This window comes from Suncus etruscus, chromosome 1 (genome assembly GCF_024139225.1).
Source record: "Suncus etruscus isolate mSunEtr1 chromosome 1, mSunEtr1.pri.cur, whole genome shotgun sequence".
Taxonomy (NCBI): Eukaryota; Metazoa; Chordata; class Mammalia; order Eulipotyphla; family Soricidae; genus Suncus; species Suncus etruscus.
Genome location: NC_064848.1, coordinates 132,396,026 through 132,420,838, shown reverse-complemented (window position 1 = coordinate 132,420,838; position 24,813 = coordinate 132,396,026). Strand labels below are relative to the sequence as shown.

Genomic DNA, 24,813 nt, shown 5'->3' with positions numbered 1-24,813 from the left:
GAACCTATGTTCAATGTCCAGCCCTAGAATTAATTAGTAACCACAAATCTTTCTTTTAGTTGTTTTTGATTTAGTGCCTATAATAAAGTGGTCAACTGCTGTATAGAAATCATATAACACTAATGGGGCTGGAGCAATAGCACATTGGTAAGGCATTTGCCTTGCACGCAGCCAGCACAAGACAGACTGTGGTTCGAATCCCGGCATCCCACATGGTCCCCTGAGCCTGCCAGAAGCAACTTTGAACACAGAGACAGAGTAACCCCAGAGCACCAGGTGTGACCTAAAAACCAAAAAAAGAAAAAGGAAAAGAAATCATATAACCCTAATATATATATAAACAATCTCCCTTTATTTGACTTTGATTTTTTTTTTCTTTTTTTGGTTTTTGGGTCACCAAGCAGCGCTCAGGGGTTACTTCTGGCTCTATGCTCAGAAATCACTCCTGGCAGGCTTGGGGGACCATATGGGATGCCAGGATTCGAACCGCTGTCCTTCTGCATGGAAAGCAAAACGCCTTACCTCCATGCTATCTCTCTGGCCCCAACACTATTATTCTTACTATATTTCTTAAATATTTACTGGATTAGAAATTCAATTCTGCTATTTGGTGTTATTATTTGTCCTCTAACCTTTGGTTTCTCCAGCATAAAATTAGGTTACAATAGAAATAAAAGTTTCAATAGGGCTATCTTTTAAAGGGCTTAGCATATTCTGATACATGAATGAGTAGATGTTAGCTTTCAATATGTAATGTGTTTATTGTTTTAGTTATTTACATAAAAGAATTTCAAACACTAGTTTGTCATCTTATTGCTGTGCAGTCAGAACTTCAGCAATAGTTTAATGGGTATAAATATTTGTTTTACAGACTATGTCTTCAGCAGTGGTACAGTTATATGCAGCAGATCGGAACTGTATGTGGTCAAAGAAATGCAGTGGTGTTGCTTGTCTTGTTAAGGACAATCCACAGAGATCTTATTTTTTAAGAATATTTGATATTAAGGTGAGTTTTGTTTTGCCTATTTTACACCATCATTTGTAATTTTGTACACATTTAGTGTACATCAATTTAACTGTTCATCCTCTGATATTTAAATTGCACTTAATAGGGGCCGGAGAGATAGCACGGAGGTAAGGCGTTTGCCTTTCATGCAGGAGGTCATCGGTTCGAATCCCGGCATCTCATATGGTCCCCTGTGCCTGCCAGGAACAATTTCTGAGCCTGGATTCCCTGAGCACTGCTGGGTGTGACCCAAAAAACACAATAAATAAATAAATAAATAAATAAATAAATAAATAAATAAATAAATAAATAAATAAATAAATAAATTGCACTTAATATTGCAATAGTGAAGATTGCTTTTGGCTATTGGAACACAGACATTGTGATCAGAAGGAAATAGGCCCTGATCCAGAATTTGAATACTTCCTATTTTATTTTTCTGCTTTCTTCACCACACATTATGGTGGGTGGCTGGGATTCTTTTGTTCTTATTTTTCATGTCATTGGATCTCAGGCTTTCCTCACATTCTTTTTTCATATAGTTTCATTCTATCCTGCTCATTATAGACTCTAATGCTTTGTCCTGTCAGGAAACTGTGAGGGTACATTTTGGATTGGACTGTAGGTTATTTACTTCAGTTCTGGCTAGTTAACATTATACAATTTGTTTTGTTTTGTTTTGGGACCACACCTAGTAACCCTCATGGCTGATTTCTGGCACTGCACTCAGAAATTACTCCTGGCAGTCTTTGGGGGCGGGGGGATAAGATGCCAGGGATTGAACCCAGTCAGCTTTTTGCAAGCAAACACCCTACCTACTGTCCTGTTGCTCCAACTCCTGCATTATACAGTTTTTTAGTAATGTATTTACACCCATTTTTTTCCTTCTTTGGTTTCGGAACGTATTCATAGTTTCAACTTTTCATATTATAAATGCCAATCTAGATTGGATGTCCTTTGTCAGGTATTCATGAGTTACTGTATAAGTAAGATATCTTTTTGCTGAAATGAAAAGTCATTGATTCTGAGTAATAAAGAACAAGTACAGTTTGAAAGAAGCTCCTAAGACTATTAACATCACCAGTAAGAAACACTTCTTAGGTAAGGAATATATAATGTATTTGTATATATACACACCTTGAGAGTAGAGAAAGTTAATTCTGTCATAGGAGTCATGATGATGTGCGTATATAGTCTATTTCAAATACTTTAAAATTGTGATTTAGATAAAACTTCATATTTCAGAAAAAGGCAGTGTTTATATTTTACTATTCACTTAATTTTCAGTTGTGGTAGCCATTGTTTATATGGACTTAGTCACCTTTAATGCTGAAGTTAATAGTAATTTCTTTATGACAGTCACAGATATGATAATCATCTATGGCTCACTTAGCCAGAATTTACTCTTGGTCACTTTAGTAATCAGTCTCTGCAATGATTGATGCTATTCATCACAGTGTTAATTAGAAAACCACTTTGCAAAAGTTAGGAGTTCAAAGATTATTAATAAGCAGTACAGTAAATGTATTTCTGACCTTCCTGGCATTCAGAAAATTGAGGAAAAGAAGTGTTTTGTACACAATTGAAAATGTTTATAGAACTATCTATTGATAATCAGTACATTTACAAAAGTAGCCTTTATTTGATAACCTGGTGAGAAAGGGTTTTAGTTGTGTGTATGACCAAGTAATCCTAGTTGGGAATTCCTTGGTAAGAATTTGTAAGTGGTCATACCGAATTAATACACTTGCATGAGAGTTTTTAGGAAGGAAACATTACCAGCATACTGTTTTGTAATTAGGAATTTACTGATTAAATTTCATTCTATTATTCATATATAAAAGCAAAAAGACATTATAAGCAATTTCCTTAATATAGACCATCTACTTTTATTCCTAGCAATTTTATTTTATTTTTGGGTAACTCTTATTTTCAACTTTTATCTAGGATGGAAGATTATTGTGGGAACAAGAACTATACAATAACTTTGTATATAATAGTCCTAGAGGATATTTTCATACCTTCGCTGGAGATGTAAGTCCTATTTTTCAATATTACCCTGTTTAATTTATGCTTGTACATTTGTGTAAGCATTTTATGGGTCCTGTGTGTACATATTGTGTAAGATATAAATTAACTCTGTTGCAGATTTTACAACAAATGATAAAATTGCTGGAATTTTAAGGGCACAATAAGTTTTTAGTCATTTATGTATACGTCACAGTTACTGACAAAGTTTGATACTGTTAACTAAAATTTATGTATATAATGTTGGTATTAATAGTAATGAATATTTTTAAAATTAGAAATTTTATTCTTAATATTTACTTTCAAATAAATGATACACTGAATAACCATTATAAGCAAAACTGTCTTGAGTGGTTATAAATTTTAGCCAAGGAAAATATTAAGGGCCAAGAACTTTAAAAAAAAAACAAACTCTTGATTTAATTTGCTTTCTAAAAGTGTTTTTTTTTTTTATTCATGTGTGACTTTGGGCAAATAGTTTACTTTCTGAACTTTTGTTTATAAAAATGAAATCTTAGTTTGTTTAACTTAATTTTTTAATATTACAAATTTAAATATTTAAGCATATATTGTTAGGTCATTAAATATTAATTATTCATATTATTTTGTGAAAGAGCAATTTGTGTTCTAAAAGAGTTCTAAATCAATAGCTGGAGGAAATCGAGTATTTTAAATGTTTTATATGCTTGCAGAAAATGTGACTTTGGCATCATTACTTTATAGGAATCTTGTCTGAAGTAATGGGTTATGGTTAATTTTAAATTTTTTGTGCTTTTATATTTTTACATTTTTTCCAGTAGAAAAGAAATGAAGGTTGGATTAAATGATACAACATCTTTTTAGGAATTATTTTTTAGCTGTTACTTTAGGGAAGCCTTTATTATAAATATGTATGTAGTTGCTGGGACTAGAGCAATAGTGCAGTGGTAGGGGAGTTAGCCTTGCACGCGGCTGACCCAGGACGGACCTTGTTTTGATCCCTGGTGTCCTATATGGTCCCCCACGCCAGGAGCAATTTCTGACCGCATAGCCAGGAGAAACCCCTGAGCATCACCGGGTGTGGCCCAAAAACAAAACAAAACAAAAGAAAGTATGTAGTTACAATGTTAACTAATATACATTTTATTTTCAATAATTTAACCAAATTAAAGTTAAACTTTGAAGGGACCTGTAATTATATTGTAAAATATCATCAAACTAATAAAGACAGAATAGACCTACAATTTAACCTTTTCTTTCTTTCTTTCTTTCTTTCTTTCTTTCTTTCTTTCTTTCTTTCTTTCTTTCTTTCTTTCTTTCTTTCTTTCTTTCTTTCTTTCTTTCTTTCTTTCTTTCTTTCTTTCTTTCTTTCTTTCTTTCTTTCTTTCTTTCTTTCTCTCTCTTTCTTTCTTTCTCTCTTTCTTTCTCTCTTTCTTTCTCTCTTTCTTTCTCTCTTTCTTTCTCTCTTTCTTTCTTTCTTTCTTTCTTTCTTTCTTTCTTTCTTTCTTTCTTTCTTTATTTATTTCTCTCTTTCTTTCTCTCTTTCTTTCTTTCTTTCTTTCTTTCTTTCTTTCTTTCTTTCTTTCTTTCTTTCTTTCTTTCTTTCTTTCTTTCTCTCTCTCTCTCTCTCTCTCTCTCTCTCTCTCTCTCTCTCTTCTTTCTTTCTTTCTTTCTTTCTTTCTTTCTTTCTTTCTTTCTTTCTTTCTTTCTTTCTTTCTTTCTTTCTTTCTTTCTTTCTTTCTTTCTTTCTTTCTTTCTTTTTTTTTCCTTTGGTTTTTGGACCACATCGCCTTGCTGTCATGACTTACTCCTAGTGGTGCTTGAGGATCAAATTTAGTTCACTGTTTTTGTGAAAGATGAAATACTTATTTAATATTTAATGTTGTAGGAATCTTTTCTAAGTATTTTCCTTGAATTTATTCATTTCTAAGTCTTCCTGAGTCATTCAGTTTATAAAAAATAAGTTCTCTTTTTATAAAGTTAAATTTTAAGGGGTTTATCTTTTGGTGGAAATGTTTCAGACTTGTCAAGTTGCTCTTAATTTTGCCAATGAAGAAGAAGCAAAAAAATTTCGAAAAGCAGTTACAGATTTATTGGGTCGACGACAAAGGAAATCTGGTAAACTTTTATTTTTAATTTTTTTAATTTTTTTAGTTTTTAATATAAATAAATTAATTGAATCACCATGAGATACACAATTACAAAGTTGTTTATGATTGAGTTTGCCATACAATGTACAACACCCTTTGCCAGTTCACATTTCCTACCCTTCCTTCCACATTGCCCTCCCTTCCTTCCCACTTTCAATTCTTTTAAATGATAGTTCTGAAAAAACTACAGTTCATGTGACAAATCTTGCCTGCTGCCTACTTTTATAATAAAGTTTTATTGAAATGCACCTTAACTCATTGATTTACATATTGTTCATAGCTCTTTCTTGCCAATCATAACAAAGAGGGCACACAAGTTAAAGTCATGAAAATAGAAATGATAATAAGTATCTTTTTAGACTATTGTAATGCCATAAAGGAGAAATCATTAAAAGAAAGTTGGGAAAAATTTTAACATTTAGAAACTAAAAACATACTGGTAAAAAGCTACTGCATCAAAGAGGAAATTAAAGAAGACTTGAAAAGATTTCAAAATAAAAAAATCATGGAGAAACTGTCAGAACCTAGGGAACACAGCCAAAGCAGTACCAAGGGAGATATTCATAGCTATAAAGGCTTATATTGAAAGTTTTTCAGAAGGACTCCTGTTCTGATCTTGTGGAAAAGCTTAAGGAATATAGGCAGCAATTCTTCTTTGAAGGTTTGGTAGATTTCTAGAGAACCTTTCTGGACCAAGGCTTTTGTCTTTTGGAAGATTTTAAATTTCTGGGTTTATGCTGCCTCCTGGGTCAGTCTTGGGAGATAGATAGTATGAATATATGAATTCATGATTTTCTTTTTAAATTACCCATCACATAGCATAGCAGGTTTATAGAAATTTCTTGAGGTTTTTTTTTTAATATCTAAAATGTCCATTGTAATTTTTTCCCTATTCTCTCTTAATACAGTTTGCTTGGGTTTTTATATTTTTTTAAAAAAATTGAATCAAGCAAAGAATTTGTAAATTTTATGTCCAAAAACCCACTATTGATTTTATTGACCATTCATTGTTTTGATTTTTTTTCTTGCTTTTTGTTGTTGTTGTTGTTGTTGTTGTATATTTTTGAGGGGGAGGCTTGAGCCTCGCCCACTGATGCTTAGAGCTTACTCCTAGAATCACACAATTCTGCCTCAGTAGTACCAAATGCGGTGCTGGTGATCGAACCCAGCTTGACTGCATGCAAGGCAAGCAAGTGCCTTTCCCTCTGTACTATCTCTACAGTCCTTATTTTCTTGATTTCTGTGTTACTGATTTCTCTGATTTTTAATTTCTCATCTAATTTACTTTTGGGTTAACATGTTTAATTTTTCTAGTTTTTCAATTTTTATGTCATTGATTGGAACTTTTTCTTCTTTTCTTTTGTTCTCTACTATTCTCTTTCCATGGTAGCCAAAGTAAGCTTCTAGAAATAGTTTAGACCATGTAATTTGCACTATTCAGAGCTCTTTTAGAGTTATCATACATAAAACAGACTTATTAAATATTTTCCTCTTGTGATCCCTTTTCACCCAAGAAATTCAGCATGAGCAAACATTACCAGAAATCCTCAGAATCACTCTATCATTGATTTTGAATTAAAATTTTATTGTTGAGTGAACTGTTGCCAATTTTTTGATAGTTTCTATTTGGTTTATTTTAATCTTGATGGAATTGCAGCCCATAGTTTATAAAGCTAGTATGTGGAATACTCTTTGTAGTCTTTAATGCTGTTTGGAACCCTACATAATCCAGAACCTGGTTTTCCTTCTTATAATTCTTCCATTCTTTAGCTCTTTCCAGTTTCTATAGTTGCTCTCATTTTTTAATTTTTTATTTTTTTAGATATCTACTCAAATGTCAGTTCTTCAGAGAAATCTATTTTTTTCTCCTTTTAAAAGGAAGTAATAGAGCCAAAATTGTGATCTAGCAATAAAAACATGCCTTGTGTGTATGTGAGACCCTTAAAAAATTCTTTCTTGACTGTAGGTATGTCAATTTAGCATTAAGAATTCAGCTTTATACTATGTTTAGGTGAATTCAGTTTTATACTTTATTCATACTATGTTGGCCTAATATTCTTTTAATTTGCTTTCTAACAGAGAAAAGACGAGATCCCCCAAATGGTAAGATCTTTCATAATTATGTATTAAAAATTGTCTTATATTTATCATATACATTTATATATAGTATTTTAATACCTGACCAAATAAATACTTTTGTTATTGTGTTCTTATTTTTTTCCAGGCATTTATTTAACACCATGATTTACACATTTGTTTATAATAGTTATTTCATATATTTAGTCTTCCAGTACCAGTCTCACCACCACTGTGACCTTCCTTCCACCAATGTCTCCAGTGGTGTTGACCAAGGTGTCCCCTTAGCAGTCACAAAATAATTTGTTGCTTGTTACAGTGCATGTCTCATAATAGTGTTCAAGGGTTTGCTGAGCTGTTAGGTTCTCGTTGTGCCTTCTGTGCTATCATTTTTGCTAATTTAGCTTAATGGAATTCTATACATATCTAATTTTCTTTATTTCTACTGGACTGTCAATAGTGTTAACTTTGGAAGTGTTGTGAATCACTAGGATGATTAAGCACCATAGCATCACAGGTCTATCAGCTTTGATGCTACAGTGGCATCTGACTTTGTCATGGTGTGGTGCCAGCCATTTAAATATGAGCAGAAGCAGGTCGAGGTGAGTGTAGCTCTGAGCCCACCAACAAGGCAGCCACTGGGTCTTCCCCATCATAAAAAGATTCCAGTGATCCAGGACCAGAGACTAAGCCTACCTGGTCCTGTGCTACTGCTGCTGCATCTCTCCTATGTTCTTACTTTAAAATAAATGGCAGATGAGACTTAGAAATTGGTCTTTATTGACATTTTCTAGAATGAACTTAAGTATCACTATAAATTCTGTATGTATGATTAAGTTTAGAAATTGAGTAATCAGCTATTAAAAGATGTAAATATGGTTTAGCATATTTGTTCATTTTCAACTCGAATATTTTTAATTTAAGAATATTTGCTACTGTTCATGAAATTACCAATTTCAAAATTATACTTAGGAACTAAGAGATAGCACGGTGGGTAGGGTGTTTGCCTTGCACATTACCAACTATGGTTTGATCTCTAGCATCTCATATGGTTCCTCAAGCACCTCTGGGAATGACTAGTGCAGAGCCAGGAGTAGCCTTGAGCATTGTTGGTTGTGGCCTACCAAAAAAGCAAAAAAAAAAAAAAAAAGTGTGCTTACTATGATGTTAGTTTTAGAATCAGTAATAATTGTACATGTCCTTATTTTGATACTTAGCAGTGGAAATTTGAGTTTAATTTACAATGTATAAGCATACTGAATTGTTAAAATATAAAATATATACTAAGATATAAAGGACAAATCCCCATAATTCTAGAATAGGTTATCATTCTGAACTTCGTTAAGTCATCCCTAAATATTGTATATGGTATTTTATGTGTATATTTCTTTTCATTGGAGAATGAACATCATTTAAATGGTATGACTGTTTTAGTGAGTGACAAGAACCATTGCTCCAGGCATTTTTGTTATAATGGAAAATAGATCCACTGATTTGTGTGTGTGTGTGGGGGGGGGGGGGTTTCACACCCGGCAGCACTTATTCCTGGCTCTATGCTAAGGAATCGCTTCTGGCAGGCTCGGGGCATATGGGATGCCGGGATTCGAACCACTGTCCTTCTGTGTCTAAGGCATATGCCTTACCACTATGCTATCTCTCTGGCCCCCAACCCACTGCTTTTTAAAAGTATTTTGATCTCATCAGAAATAGAATGCTTATTCAGGAAAATACAAAATAATACATACAGTTTTTCATGTATGATAGCTGTTGGTGAATAGGTGTTTCTTGTAAATAAAAAAGAAACAGATACATTAAAACATACATCATCTGTTTTTTCCTTAATGAATTTATTTTTTAATATAAAACATGTACCAAATATTACACTGATAAGTACTATTTTATTGGGCTTCTGTGGAAACTAGTAAGTACTTATTAGCATGGTGATACTCTTTTATGAAAAATAAAATAGCTGTGATAGCAAAGCTGTTTTGTGATCACTTATGCCAAGTACTGTCCAGCATGTGAAGTAGCTGTTATTCCCATTTTAAATATAAGCAAACTAGGGCATATATATGATATTTGTGAGCTGTATAAACTAGCACAGAGGTTCCTAATCTTTATGGTATACAGTGGTAAGTTTGAAAGAGAAACTGAGACTTAGATATATTAGCTTGTCTCATTAACAGAGTTAGTATATTGTGGAGGTAAAGGAAGCAGAACTGCTGAGCTGGAAGGTATTCATCTGTGAAATTCTACTAAAGTACAAGTTTCAACTTGTTGCTTAATATTTTTCTAAAATTACTATTTAGCACTATCATTTAGTATCTCTGGGGAAGGCATCCAGAAGTAGCATATCTAAAGAAATAATTATAGATGTAGATTGAAAATTAGTGTAATACTTTGCTTAAAATACTTAATCATATTTTCATAAGTGAATAGAATTTATTTTGCATTAGTGTGTCTCACAGTTTTCTTATCCCTATTAAAGATACTCTGGATGTAATTTCAATTCTCTGTGATTGCTCTTGGCTTAAAATTTTAAACTATAGCTACCGTATATATTCGAGTAAAAGTCAAACCCCCGCCCAATTTTACCCTAAAAACTGGGAAAACTTAGTGACTCGAATATAAGCTGAGGTGGAAAATGCAGCAGCCACTGGTAAATTTCAAACATAAAAATATATACCCAAAACAATTACAGTAATTGAGGAATCAGTAGATTAAATGTTTTTCAATATTTATTGTTAAAGAAAAACCATAAACTAGCAACAATAACTTTAAAACTTAATAAAGTGCATAAAACCGTAGCTTAGGGGCCGGAGCAATGGCGGAAGCGGCAAGGTGTGTCTGCCTTGTCCCCGCTAGCCTAGGATGGACCGCGGTTCAATCCCCCAGTGTCCCATATGGTCCCCCAAGCCAGGACCAATTTCTGAGAGCATAGCAAGTAGTAACCCCTGAGTGTCACCGGGTGTGCCCTCCCCCTCAAAGATAGAAAACCATAGCTAAACAGGTAATCAAGCTAAATCACAAAGGTTAAAATCCTTCAAAACTGGATTCTTCCTTCGCCTCATCTGTATGTCCAAACAGCTTCAGCTGTATCTGATGTGAGGGTATCAGCATGGACATTGTCATCATCACTGAGTTCGCAGATATCATTACTACTGCTGGTCTCATACAAAGAGCAGACTATTGTGGGTTAAATAGTTCAGTGGCATCCAGTTCAGTTGAGCCGCCTCCCTCTTCAGCTCAGTGGAGGCTGTGGACTGAGCTGAAGCACTGCCCCCTCCAGCAGACAGCAAAAGAAGGCTGAAGATTACATGCATTTGATTTGGTGCAGGGGCACCAAGTCTAATGACCTGTATGACCCGAGTATAAGCCTATTTCGAGTTTTTCGGCACAAATTTTGTGCCCCAAAATCCCGGCTTTTTTTCTAGTATATACAGTATTTGTAACCATTTAGTGCTTTCACTTCAAATTGTTTTTCACTAAAATAATAGAGTTAAAATAGTATTCTAAAGAGGTGTATTGTCAATGTTTATAGTCTTATTTAATTTGCTCACTTTTATTTATAAATAATGCACAGTAAATAATGAAATTAATTAATAGAAACTTCATTTCCACTGAAGAGTCTTGGTATGTGACACCACTTTTCTGGAGACATTACTACTTTCCAGCTTTTTGCGTATTACCACTAGGTGGCAGTGGACAATTAAGCCACCTGTTAATTTCCCAAGTAGAGGTTTTATCTCAGTTACTCATTTAGATTGTTAGTTCACCTGTTCTCCAATTCTACTTGTTAAAAAATAGCACTCTTCAAATGCAAGTCTTCCTCAGTAGCTCCCAGTCACTGTATCTTTTTTTCTCTTTGTTGGTCAGGGTCACCATTTAGTTTAGATGCTTTGTAGTGATTTGTTCTCAGCTTCATGTCTACTTGCCATCAGAAGCCTCTAGGCCTTGTGTTTCAACTGTTTTTTCCTCAGTGAGAGTTCTCTGTTTTTATATGATGAAGAGGAAGACTTTTAATTGGTTCTTCTGCTTTACAGTTAACTAGAAATATTATTCAGTGAGAATATTTTCAAAAGCCTTTATGTGATAGTCGTTCTTAGAGGAAGATAATTCATTGACTGCTTTACTGGAAAGAAGGTAGTTAGGCTTCCTCTATTGTATATTTGCATAGTATGTATTCTTCCGCTCCCCACCTGTTTGAAATTTCAAATGCTATGGTTTTCAGAGTTGTTAATAACAGTCATTAATAACAGTTAATAACAAAGGCACCAGTGTGACCTCTTTACCAATGTCCCAGTTACCCACCATCCCTACCCTGCCCCCTCAGTAGGTACAGAATAATTTGCTTTATATTGCTGGTTACAAAATTTTTCTCATATTGGTGAGACAAAAGTTAATGTCCAAGAATTTAGATGTTGGTTGGGCCTTCTGTGCCATAGTTTCTTGCTAATTTAGTGGGCTTCTGTACATCTCTTGCATCTCATTTTCTGTATTCCAAATAGACTGTCAGTACTGTGAACTTTGGAGATTTGCTACTATACGCCCACATCTGTATCTGGAATGAGTAAGCACCATTGGCATCTTGGGTCTACCAGGTTCAGTACAGCAGTGGCTTCTCTCAGACATTAATCATGGGGCTGGGTCGATTAAATGTGAACAGAAGAGGGTGTGGGTGGGTGGAGCTCTGAGCCCTGTAACAGTTGGCACTGCATCTCCTTCCTTCTGAGAAAGCACCAGTGATCTGGACCCAGAGACCAGATCTCCTAAGTTTTGCACAGCAACAACTTCTATCTATATGCTATGCGTTCTTAGAATAAACATAATTGCCTAAATGAAATAACTAAACTTCATAAAATTTTTTTGAGGGAGTGGTGTTTGTTTTGTGTGGTTTTGGTTTTTTATTTTTTTTTCTTTTGGGTCCACACCCAGAGATGCTCAGGGGTGTGCTCAGAGATGCTCCTAGCTCAGAAATCAGAATTGCTGCAGGCAGGCTCAGAGGACCATCTGGGATACCTGGGTTCAAACCCAGGTCTCACCCAGTTCGGCCCCGTGCAAGGCAAACACCCTATCACTGTGCTATCGTTCCAGCCCTTTCATAGAAATTAAGTGTTTCCCTATTAACAAATCTTCCATAAACTTTACTAAAAAGTCATTTTTATTCACAAATTAATACTTTTTTAAGTTTCACTTTAAAAACTTCATTGGGCTTTAGGATACCACTTTAAACTTATGCCTGTTTCTTTCAAAATATGAATTGCTATTCTTTTTATTTGGGGGAGGTTGTATTTTGCAGCCATACTTGACTGTACTCATGGTTTGGTATGGAGGTCATTCCTAGTGGGAATTTAGGGAAACATATAGGGTGCCAGGTATTGGACTTGGGTCAGATACATGCAAGAAAAGTGCCATCCGTTCACAATAGCCAGAATCTGGATATAACCCAAGTATCTGAGAACAGAGGAATGGATAAAGAAACTGGTAATCTGCACAGTGGAATACTACATAGCTGTTGGGAAAAATAATGAAATTTGCTTATACATGTATGGATATGGAGATTATTATGTTGAGCAAAATGAGTCAGAGGGAGAGGGACAGACATCGAATGAACACATTTGTGAGGTACATAAAAAATAAAAAAGATAGTAGATAATATCTCAAGACAATAGAGATGAGGGTCAGGAGGACCAATCCATAATAGGAAGTTTGCCATAAATAGTGGTGGAGTACAGATAGGGCAGAGAAAGGACCACTATGACAATGATAGTTGAAATCATCACTCTGGAAAAGAACTGATTGCTGAAAGGAAATTAAGTAATAGGCATGATACTCCTTTAAGAGTAGTGCAAACCACAGTGTCTAAAGGGAAGGAGAAAGAGAAGAAAAATGTCTGCCCCAGATACCGGCAGGGGTAGGAAAACTTGAGGTTATTGGTGGAAAATGTACATTGGTGAAGGGTATTATATACTATATGACTGAAACTCAGTCATGAACAGCTTTGCAATTGGGTGGTGAGATACCCAACTGTATTATGAACAACCTTGTAATTAGTGTTTAAACAAAATAATTAGTTTAAAGAACAAAAAAAATGTACCCTGTCTGTTAATAGGAATTTGATAAGAATAACCAAGTACTGGGGCTGGAGAGATAGCACAATGGTAGGGCATTTGCTTTCCCTGCAGCCGACCCTGGACGGATGGTAGTTAGAATTCCGGTAACCCATATGATCCCCCCAACCTGACAGGAGTGATTTCTGAGTGCAGAGCCAGTAGTAACTCCTGAGTGCCACCGGTGTGACCCAAAACCTAAAAATAAATAACAAGTACCTAGTTAATCTCTTAAATACATTTAAAAAATGTTTTTCTCTGGCCCGGAGAGATAGCACAGTGGCATTTGCCTTGCAAGCAGCCGATCCAAGACCAAAAGTGGTTGGTTCAAATCCCAGTGTCCCATATGGTCCCCCGTGCCAGCCAGGAGTAACCCCTGAGCAGCGCTGGGTGTGGCCCCCCAAAAAAAACAAAAAAAACAAAAAAAGAAAGAGGAAAACCCTTCAATACCAAAGCACTGGCTCAATCCTCTTTTAAAAAAAAAAATGTTTTTCTCTGAATTTTAAAGTTATTTTTTCATATTCAATGGCCATTGAATTGTTGAATTATAAACAGAATTGATGAGTTTGCTCAGTGACATAAGCGTAGTATCATCAGTTGCCTTTCATTTTTATTTATAAATTTAAAGATTTCAAAAATTCTTAATTGTATATCCAGTTTTGATTTTTCTGTATATTTGCAAATCTGTAACTTCTTCCTAAATAGCTATAATTAAAGATGTTGTAACTATTTAGTAAAATAGCTAGTGAAATTCACATGTAAAGATGCTAAATAGTTATTGCCAGTAGTTATGAACAACTACTTATAAAACAAAGATACTCACCCTGGCTTGTGGAAAGAGATAGAGGGTGAACTGTGACTTCAGTTTTCTTATTCATTCTTCTGTCTTTATTTTGTTCCAGTCTTCATCCTTGCATCTTCTTCAGAGATAGCTAATTCATTTTTGCTAATGATTTATAATTTATCTTATAACTCATAGCTTATATAAGTTATAACTGATTTTAATTTTTTTCTAGAAAAGAATTTACTTGCTTAGATCATTTAAACTGGTAAACTTAACAATTCTTTTGTGATTTAGAGCACCCAGAGTATAATACATTACTTTTATATTAGTTCTAGCAGCATAACATTTTTTGAAAACTTTATATAGATGTTAATTTTGTTTTAATGGTGACTGTTTGCTCCTTTATAGTTATTTTAGGAATCATGTATGTTTAGGGAGTGCTTAATTTAACTCCTAGTCCTATCTTAAGTTAATTCTTAAATTTTTAATTATAAGACTATATAAGTATAAGTATAGAGTGATTTGCAGCTTAGTGTAGATGTTATTGCTAATGCTAATTGATAAAGATAAATTAGGAAAGGAAAGACCAAAAAAAGTGAAGGTGGGCCTGGAGACATAGCACAGCGGCGTTTGCCTTGCAAGCAGCCAATCCAGGACCAAAGGTGGTTAGTTCGAATCCTGGTGTCCCATAAGGTCCCCCGTGCCTACCAGGAGCTATTTCTGAGCAGACAGCTAGGAGTAACCCCTGAGCACAGCCGGGTGTGACCCAAAAGCCAAAAAAAAAAAAAAAGTGAAGGTAAGAAGCATTACAAGAGAAATCGAAGAGTCTAGAAGTCTATGAGGAAGACCTATTTCATCTAATACTTACAGTCTCCTAATTCTCAGTAATTGCTCTGTTTTTATTTTTTTAATTTAGTAAGTGCTAAAATTTGTTTGCCAAACAAATTTAAAAATATTAAGTCTTTTTTTGGTGTGTATATGTTAGAGGAATAGTGGTACTCTCAAAGCAATGCTCTGGGATCTTAAAGGCCATTCCTAGAGATACACAATCAGTTGGACAAGACAGTTCAATAATTGGGTCCAACAGTGCTCTGGGCTACTGAGGCTATATTGGAGAGGTGGGAGGGGGTGAGTGGTATAGGATTAGACATGTGATAATAGAGATTTAATTCAGGGTCTATGCTCAACCCTGAGCTCTTCCCCAGGCTCCAGATCCAAGTCAGTAAGCATTCCATGTTGCCCAAATAACTTGATCTCTTTTTATGTTTCAGTTTATCTAAGGAAGGTTATTTTTGTCAGTGTGAGCAACTTACTTTGGAATTTTATGTGAAGTTAGGGCTTTTAGACATAGACTAACTTTTTAAGTTTATTTTGATTTTTTTGTTGTTGTATGTTTGTTTTGGGGCTACATTCAGTGATTCTCAGGGGTTACTCCTGGCTCTCTGCTCAGAAATCGCTCCTGGCAGGCTCCGGTGACCATATAGGATGCTGGGGATCGAACCCACCTCTGTCAGGTGTCTGTAGCATGCAAGGCAAACGCCCTACTGTTGTGCTATCACTCCGGCCCCTACTTTGGTGGGTTTTTTATGTGCTAAATTTATGAAGCATTGACTATAAGCATTCCAAATTATATGTTCAATAAGCCAACTACTTCATAAATTTTAACTATTTTATCTTTGATAATAGAAGAGAAATGGCTTGTATATAATTTATTTGTATTACGAAGATGTTTTCTTTTAGATAGCTTTAACAAATCATTTTTTATTTTTTGCACAATTGAGGAATTGTCATATTGACATTTAGAAATCATTTTATATACACTAGCTTAATTTTGGGGAGCTTTCTATTTGCCTTTCTATGCGTATGACTCAGAATCTTGCATCGACTAGTGCTAATGGCAAGGATTTGTTGTTGGTTTGTGTGTGTGTGTGTGTGTGTGTGTGTGTGTTTTGTTTTTGAGTCACACCCAGCAGCACTCAGAGGCTACTCCTGGCTCTATGCTCAGAAATCACCCCCGGTAGGCTTGAGTCCCATATGAGACGCCAGGATTCAAACCACCGCCAGGATTCAAACCACCATCCTATCTACATACAAGCAAACGCCTTACAGCTGTGCTATCTCTCAGGCCCCAATGGCAAGGATTTGTTATGATAAAAAAATCTGAAACAAAAGTAACAAAGGGAAAGTATCATATAAGTAAGTGTGGGAGAAACCACATGAAAGTTTCCAAGAGTCTTTTCATAGGAGTGACAGAGATGTGCTTAATTTTCTCTTGTAAGGAATTGTGAGAGTACTTGTGCAATGTTTTCTAAGGAGCAAATCATTAGGAACTGAGTACCCAGAGTTTGTTGTGGACCAGTCATATAGGCATTCACTTGGCTCAACTGAAGGATGTAAATGCCAGAAAGAAGGCAGCCCTTTATATAAAATCTCCTTGTTTTTAGCACAGTTACACATCATGCACCCACTTATCAGGAATGATGGAAGAACATGGAAGTCCATGTTCCCAGGGCAGAGCGGTGGCGCAGGCGGCCTTGCCTGCACTAACCTAGGACAGACAGCGGTTTGATCCCCATCGTCCCAAGCCAGGAGTGATTTCTAAGTCAATAGCCAGGAGTAACCCCTGAGCATCATTGGGTGTGGTCAAACAAAAAACAACTTCATGTTCCCCAAAGAACAGAGGCAGTGGTAACTAATTTTCTAGTCTGTCTGATTAATAGTAGGTTGTAGGGTAGGTTGTATTCACTTTTTGAGGCTATATAACCAAAATGTAAGGGCTCTTACTCTTTTTTTGGGAGGGGGTCACAGCTGACAGCACACAGGGGCTACTCCTGGCTCTATGCTCAGAAATCACCCCTGGCAGGCTCGGGGGAACATATGGGATGCTGGGATTCAAACCACCGTCTTTCTGTGTGCAAGGCAAATGCCCTACCCCTGTGCTATCGCTCCAGCCCCAAGGGCTCTTATTCTTATCCATTTAAATTCTTATGAAAATTTCTTACTCTATGAGATTTAATGATTAAGCTCTGCATTGAAATGTATCTATGCTACTATATTTAGAAATTACATTTTTGAAATATAGACAGTGCTTTATAAAGAAGTATTCTCCCAATTAAAGTTTTTGGTAATTTACAATGATAAGATAGCCATTTCAGGAAAATTATTATAAATTTTGAATAGTAATTTTTCTCTTTATTACCTCACTTTCATTTTCAGGTCCTAATCTTCCCATGGCAACAGTTGACATAAAAAATCCAGAAATCACCACAAATAGATTTTATGGTTCACAAGTCAATAATATCTCTCATACCAAAGAAAAGAAAAAAGGAAAAGCTAAAAAGAAGAGGTTGACTAAGGCAGATATTGGAACACCAAGCAATTTCCAGTGAGATATTTTTTTTGCTACAGATTTGTTGTGGGGGGGGGGGTGGTCTCTGTATTGAGGAATAGCAATTTATAATACTATAGTCACACAGTAATAGTTGTGTGACTACATTGTTCCAACATCACCAGAATGCCCATTTTCTTCCACCATTTTCCCAAGTGCCTCTCCTCCCCTTTCCCAGGTAAATTCATTTTTGTACACACCAACTCCAGTTCTATATCCTTTGGCCATCTGTTGATACCTTTATATTTTGCACATGAAAGAAATTGTTCTGTATCTAGGCCTTTCCTCTGAGCATGACACTCTCTAGTTCCATCCACCTAGTGACAAATTAAATGATTTCATCTTAAAACTGCATCAAATTTTATTGTATGTATATACCACTGTTATTTCATTCATATGTTATTGAACATTGCAGATGATTCTATACACTGCCTATAATACGCAGGCACCACAGTAAAGAGTTATGCATATATTATTTCATATTAATATTTTTATGTTTTGAAGATAAAATCTAGTGAAATCACATAAGTGATTAATTTACTTTTTTGAGAAGTTTCTATATTTCCAATGAGATTGAACCAGATAACATTGCTACCAGAAGTGAATAAAGATTCATTTCATCATATCCCCACCACCATTGGTTATTTCTAGTCTTTTTAATAAATGCCATTCTCACTGGTGTAAAATGTTTTGATTTTCATTTCCTTTATAATAAATAATGGTGAACTTTGTTTCAGATACCTGCTTGCCACCTGAGTATTTTTGTTAGGGAAGTCTTCATCTCTTTTCCTCAGTTTTGGGTGGGGTTGTTGGAATTTTTTGTTGTTAATCTTTATGTTGACCATTATCTGGTGTCTTGTATGGAAATAATTTCTCCAGTACGGTGCTTTTATTTTAACTTGATTTTCTTTTACTATGCAAAAGCCTTTTAATTTGCTATTGCTAAAGTAATCAAAACTGCATGGCACTGAAGATAGTCAGATCTTGAACAGAAGTGAGAGTCCTGAAATAAACCCTTAGTTTTATGGGAAGTTAACATATGTATGACAAAGGTGCAAGGTAGATAGGACTGGACAACAATTGGTGTTAGGATAAAAATACAACTAAAACCATACCTCACGTCATTCACAGTAGTTAATTCAGAGTGAATTATAGACCTACTTTTAGAACCAAAAATTAACAAATGGGAAGACAGCAGACTTTGTTTTTTGATATCCTTTTTTATGCCTGGGTTTACTTTTAGTGGTGCTTAAGTGAGCATATGGGGTACCTGGATTGAATTTGAATTGGCTGCATTTAAGGCAAGTGTTTCCCCTGTTATACTCTTTCTTTTCCAGATGAGTTTTTTCTTTTTGATTGTTGTTTTTGTTTTGTTTTTAGCATATTCCTGAGAATCTTTGTTGTTTTTTTTAACTCCCAGCAAAAACAAAAATGAGATTAAGCTGTTCATTAAATTGAATACAAAATAATTATTTCTCAGGGATATAATCCAGGGTAGAATGCAGACTATTTATATATGAAGCCCTGGATTCAATCCCAAAATCAAAAAGGAAAGGGAAATTATTTCTTATTTTCTCTAGAGACTCTATCTAGAAATTGACTTTGTCAATTACCTAGAGACCTTGTCCTGATTGCCTTGATCTGCTGTTACAGAATATCTTAAACTTGTCTTAGAAGGAAAGTTGTTTTTTTTTCTGAAGGTGATAGGACAAGTCAAAGATACAGCATGAGAGATATTTATATCTGCAGAGAAGTTTCCGTTTTTATTCCTAGATTGTCATTTTCTCAATGTTCTCACGTTTTGAGGAGAGTAAGGAATTCTCTGGAGTCTGATTCTTTTTTTTTTAAATGATTATTCTTATTTTATCTTTTAATTTAAAAAGATGAATCATGGAGACAGCTCAAGTATAAGAGCACCTGGATGGTCTGTTGCCTTGACTTTGAGTCCCAGCACGGCATGTGCCCCTGAGTCCTACCATTTGTCATCAGAGAAAGTCACATTTTTTTGTCTTGTTTTATGTGATAAATACATTAAGATTTAGTTTTAACAACTTTGAAATATGCATACAGAATTATTAACTATAATCACTAATATACATTGCACCCTCATAACTGTTTACTTAATAACTAGACATTTGTAGCTGTAGAACCCCTTCACCTATTTTCTCCAATTATGGAATCGACTCTGGAATCCACCAGTCTGCTCTCTGTACTATAGTTGAGCTTATTTTGATTCTGATTCTTTTTATGAAGGATCTACCCTTATGATCTACTCATCTCTCAGTGTTCTATAGCCTCTGAGGACTACATTAGAGATTCTATTTTAACATAGGATTTTGGCAAGGAACACTGTATTCTGAAAACATTTTCATACATCAAATCTTAACACTTAACACATTGTAAACTTATTACATGTATTGATTCATTAGTTTATTATTAAACTCCTTTTCCCATGTTTTGTTTTTTGCACAACATCCAGCAATGCTAAGGTCTGCACTGGGTTCAGTGTTTGCAAGATGCTTGGGGTAACCAGGCAGTGCCCTGGCTCCACCACACTTCTACATTCAAAAATAAATGATCCAGTCCTTTGGGACATTTCCCTAGCAAATTATCGTCGTGTATTTAATACTTATGTTATACAGTTTTTAAGGAAATATGGATGCTTAGGTAGATCATCTAAAAATATATGAGTCACGGAATGAGGGCTAAAAAATCTTGTTCTTCTATTTGTATAAGTGTTTTTCAGACTGTGCTTTTGTGTTCAGGCTAGAAATTCAATGGACAGATTGAATTTCATATATATATTTTTTCTGTCCCAGAGAAATAATAGTACAGAGGTTAACGTGCTTGTGTTGTGTGCAGCTGGCTCTTTAGGTTAATCTCAGCCCTTCATATGGTTCCCCAAGGAACACCAAGAGTGATCCTTGAGCACAGTACCAAGAGTAATCGTTGAACACTGTTGGATATGACTTAAGTCCTTCCCTACCCACTGTAATGCTTCTTTTTGTTTTCTTTTGTCTTGATCTTCTGCCTTAGACACATTGGACATGTTGGTTGGGATCCGAACACTGGCTTTGATGTAAGTGCCTTTTCATCCCATAAACATTGTTCTATTAATTATATGGACTATTTCGGGCTAACTTATTTTTGTAATTTATTCTTGGGAATGTTAATGTTCATTTCAATATATTTATATCTATATACATTGACCACTGAGTCTTGAAACTGTAATTTATTTAAATTGACTGTTTTTACTAAGGACAAAATATTTTTATGCCTTTTCTTTATAAACAGTATAAATAAAACCTTGCATTTGAAATATTTAGAAGAAAAATCTTTTCTGCTGAAGTGAAATACAAGACAAATAATTGGAAAATACTGTAGTCAGAATCTAAATATTTTCATTCTTTGCATTCTGACTTTTTATGCCAGTTTTATTTTTAACACTGAGCAAATTGGTAAAAGTGTGTGTGTGTGTGTAAGTGTGTGTGTGTGTGTGTGTGTGTATGTCACGTGCGCGTGCACGTATGATTTGGCTTGGTTTGGTTTTGAGGTTATGCTTGGGGATGCTCAGGATTTGCTCCTGGCAGTGTATGGTGCCAAAATAAGTATTGATAAGATGTCTGTATTCTTTAATTTCACATTAAGCATTTAACAGATTGAATCAGAATTTGGGAAAATTATTTTCAGAGAAATAACTACTTGTGGTTGGTATCAATTCCTCGCTTACTTTTTGTTTGTATTGTTTTGTTTTGGGGTCACACCCAGTGGTGCTCAAAGTTTATTCTTGGCTCTGCACTCAGAAATCATTCCTGGTGGACTTGATGACAGGGATTGAACTTGTGTCAGCTGCATGCAAGGCTCAGCCCACTGTATTACTGATCTGGCCCCATTTCATGGCTAATTTTTGTTACTATAGCAGTGTTCCACAAAGTATGCCTTTTTGTATTCTTGGTCACTGTAGGATGTCGTATCTATTGTCATTTTATTGGTTTTAATTATTATTTAGTTCTGAATTTTATTTAGACATGATAAAATAGAAATGCCTCAGAGATGCCTAAATCATTAATTTGTTATTAAAAGTTTAAGTAAGGGAGTCAAAGAAAATACAGGGGTTAATGTGCTTGCTTGCCTTGCATGCAACTGAGTTCATTTAGATTTGATTCCCTCCACTCTATATGGCCCACGAGTACTGAAAAATTGATCCTGAGCATGATTCTATGTGAACACCCCCCCCCCCAATCTAAATGAGATAATGCTCTTAAAATCTAAACGATAATGCTTTAAAATCTAAATAAGACAATGCTCTCTTTTTTAAAGTTGGGGAACAAAAGGTATATGAGATAAAATTTCAGTTCTGTTTTTTGTTGTTTTAGTTTTGTATAGAAAGGTTATGATGTTTATAAACTCAAAATTATTTTATGTTAAAAAGGAAATAAATTTATGTGCTTTTTAAAAACTAGGGCTGGCTTTATAGTAGAATGTATTTTATCTGTTGTAGGTGAATAATCTGGATCCAGAATTGAAAAAACTTTTTGATATGTGTGGAATATCAGAGGCACAACTTAAAGACAGAGAAACCTCAAAAGCTATATATGACTTCATTGAAAAAACTGGAGGTGTTGAAGCTGTTAAAAATGAACTCCGAAGACAAGGTAACTTTCTGTTTAAACCTTTTTAATTTACTTTCTCCTTCTAGTTTTTATCATGGAAGGAAACTGCACACATTATGCTCATGTGAACCTTCTTTAAGGATATTCAATTTTTATAGATAACTGAATTAATCTAGTATACTATGTTTTATGTTACTTTGGTAAAACATGAAAAGATGGATTTCAAAATAGAAGTCCTGAGTTTGGGGTACAAAAAGAAGTCTTAATGAAAATAGAAAATTTCCTGGCTATTTTATCTTAGAGGTAAAAATTATAGTTGTCTAATATTTACTTAGTGAATCTTAGATTGTCATGATAGTTCTTAGTGTAGTTATTTCCCTAACTGCACCACTACTCTTTATGGAAGGCATCATATTGTGAGATGGTCCTTTCAGCCCTCATCTCTGTTGTCTCGGAGGATTATTACAACAATAACATTAATTTTTTTTTTTTTTTTTGGTTTTTGGTTTTTGGGCCACACCCGGCGGTGCTCAGGGGTTACTCCTGGCTGTCTGCTCAGAAATAGCTCCTGGCAGGCATGGGGGATCATATGGGACACCGGGATTCGAACCAACCACCTTTGGTCCTGGATTGGCTGCTTGCAAGGCAAACACCGCTGTGCTATCTCTCCAGGCCCAATTTTTTTTTTTTTAAATCTATAGATGAGTGGGACTATTCTGTGTCTATCTCTGTCCCTCTGACTTATTTCACTCAGACTAATAAATTCCATGTACATCCATATATAGGAAAATTTTATGACTTCATCTCTCCTGACGGCTGCATAATATTCTAGTGTGTATATATATACATATATATAAATATACCATAGTTTCTTTAGCCATTCATCTGTTGAAGGGCATCTTGGTGGTTTTTTTCCAGGGTCTGGCTATTGTAAATAGTGCTGCAATGAATATAGGTGTGAGGAAGGGATTTTTGAATTGTATTTTTATGTTCCTAGGGCATATCCCTGAGAGTGGAATAGCTGGATCATATGGGAGCTCAATTTCCAGTTTTGTGAAGAATCTCCATATTGTTTTCCATAAAGGCTGGACTAGACAGCATTTCCACCTGCAATGAATTAGAGTCCCTTTCCCTCCACATCCCCACCAGTACTGATAGTTCTTGTTTTTTGTGATGTGTGTCAGTCTCTGTGGTGTGAGATAGTACCTCATTGTTGATTTTAATTTTCATCTCTCTGATGATTAGTGATGTGGAACAATTTTTCATGTGTCTTTTGGCCATTTGTATTTTTTCTTTGAGGAAGTGTGTGTTCGTTTTTTCTATTTTTTGATGAATTTATCTGTTTTTGTCTTGTTAAGTTCTGTCAGTAACTTGTATATTTTGGATATTGGCCCCTTATCTGATGGATATTGGGTGAATAGTTTCTCTCATTCTGTGGGTGGCTTTTGTATCCTAGGCACTACTTCCTTTGAGTTACAGAAGCTTCTTAGCTTAATATAGTCCCATCTGTTTATCTCTTCTTCCACTTGTTTGGAGAGTGCTGTTTCCTCCTTGAAAATGCCTTTAGCCTCATTGTCATGGTGTATTTTACCTACGTGTTGTTCTATATACTTTATGGTTGCAGGCCTGATATCAGTGTCTTTAATCCATTTGGATTTGACCTTTGTGCGTGGTGTTAGATGGGGATCTGAGTTCACTTTTTTTGCAAGTGGCTAACCAGTTGTGCCAAAACCACTTGTTGAAGAGGCTTTCCTTGTTCCATTTTGGATTTCTTGCTCCTTTATCAAAGATTAGTTAATTTTTTGCCTGGGGAACATCCTATAAATACTCAAATCTATTCCACTGATCTGAGGATCTCTATTCCAATACCATGCTGTTTTAATAACTATTGCCTTGTAATACAATTTAAATTTAGGGAAAGTAATGCCTCCCATATTCCTTTTCCCAAGGACTGCTTTAGCTAATTGTGGGGGGTTGCTGTTCCAAATGAATTTCAGGAGTATTTGATCCACTTCTTTGATGAATGTCATGGATATCTTTAGAGTGATTGCATTAAATCTGTACAGTGTCCATTTCTTCTCTATCATTATTAGTGTATAAGAAGGCCATTGATTTTTGCTTGTTAATTTTGTAGCCTGCCACTTTACTATATGAATCTATAGTTTCTAGAAGCTTTTTGGCTGAGTCTTTAGGGTTTTCTAAATATAGCATCATATCATCTGTAAACTGTGAGAGCCTGACTTCTTATTTTCCTCTCTAGATGTCCTTGATAACTTTTTCATGCCTAATCGCTATAGCAAGTACTTCTAGTACTCTGTTTATAGGAGTAATGAGAGGGCAGCCTTAATTTATACCAGATTTTAGAGGAAAGGCTTTTTAATTTTGTCTTCATTGAGGATAATATTTGCCATTGGCTTGAGGTAGATGGTCTTGACTATATTGAGAAAAGTTCCTTTCATTCCCATCTTGATGAGAATTTTTAATCAAGAATGAGTGTTGGACCTTATCAAATACTTTTCATCATCTTTTGATATGATCATGATTTTATTTTTATTTTTGTTGATATGGTGTATTATGTTGATTGATTTACGGATATTAACCCATTCTGCATTCCTGGGATGAAACCTACTTGCTCATGCTGAATGACCTTCTTGATGATGCATTGAATCCTATTTGCCA

General features: G+C 35.0%; 1 protein-coding gene across 1 annotated transcript in view; it reads left to right on the top strand.

The window, feature by feature from the left end:
• Positions 1 to 24,813, top strand: part of WASL (WASP like actin nucleation promoting factor) — a 68,632-nt gene that overhangs the window by 29,893 nt on the left and 13,926 nt on the right. Inside the window, exons 2-8 of the mRNA XM_049771066.1 lie at positions 872 to 1,006; positions 2,954 to 3,040; positions 5,035 to 5,131; positions 7,243 to 7,266; positions 17,350 to 17,518; positions 20,558 to 20,600; positions 22,023 to 22,176. Of these exons, the coding sequence (XP_049627023.1) occupies positions 872 to 1,006; positions 2,954 to 3,040; positions 5,035 to 5,131; positions 7,243 to 7,266; positions 17,350 to 17,518; positions 20,558 to 20,600; positions 22,023 to 22,176 (709 nt within the window). The remainder of the gene's footprint in view (positions 1 to 871; positions 1,007 to 2,953; positions 3,041 to 5,034; positions 5,132 to 7,242; positions 7,267 to 17,349; positions 17,519 to 20,557; positions 20,601 to 22,022; positions 22,177 to 24,813) is intronic.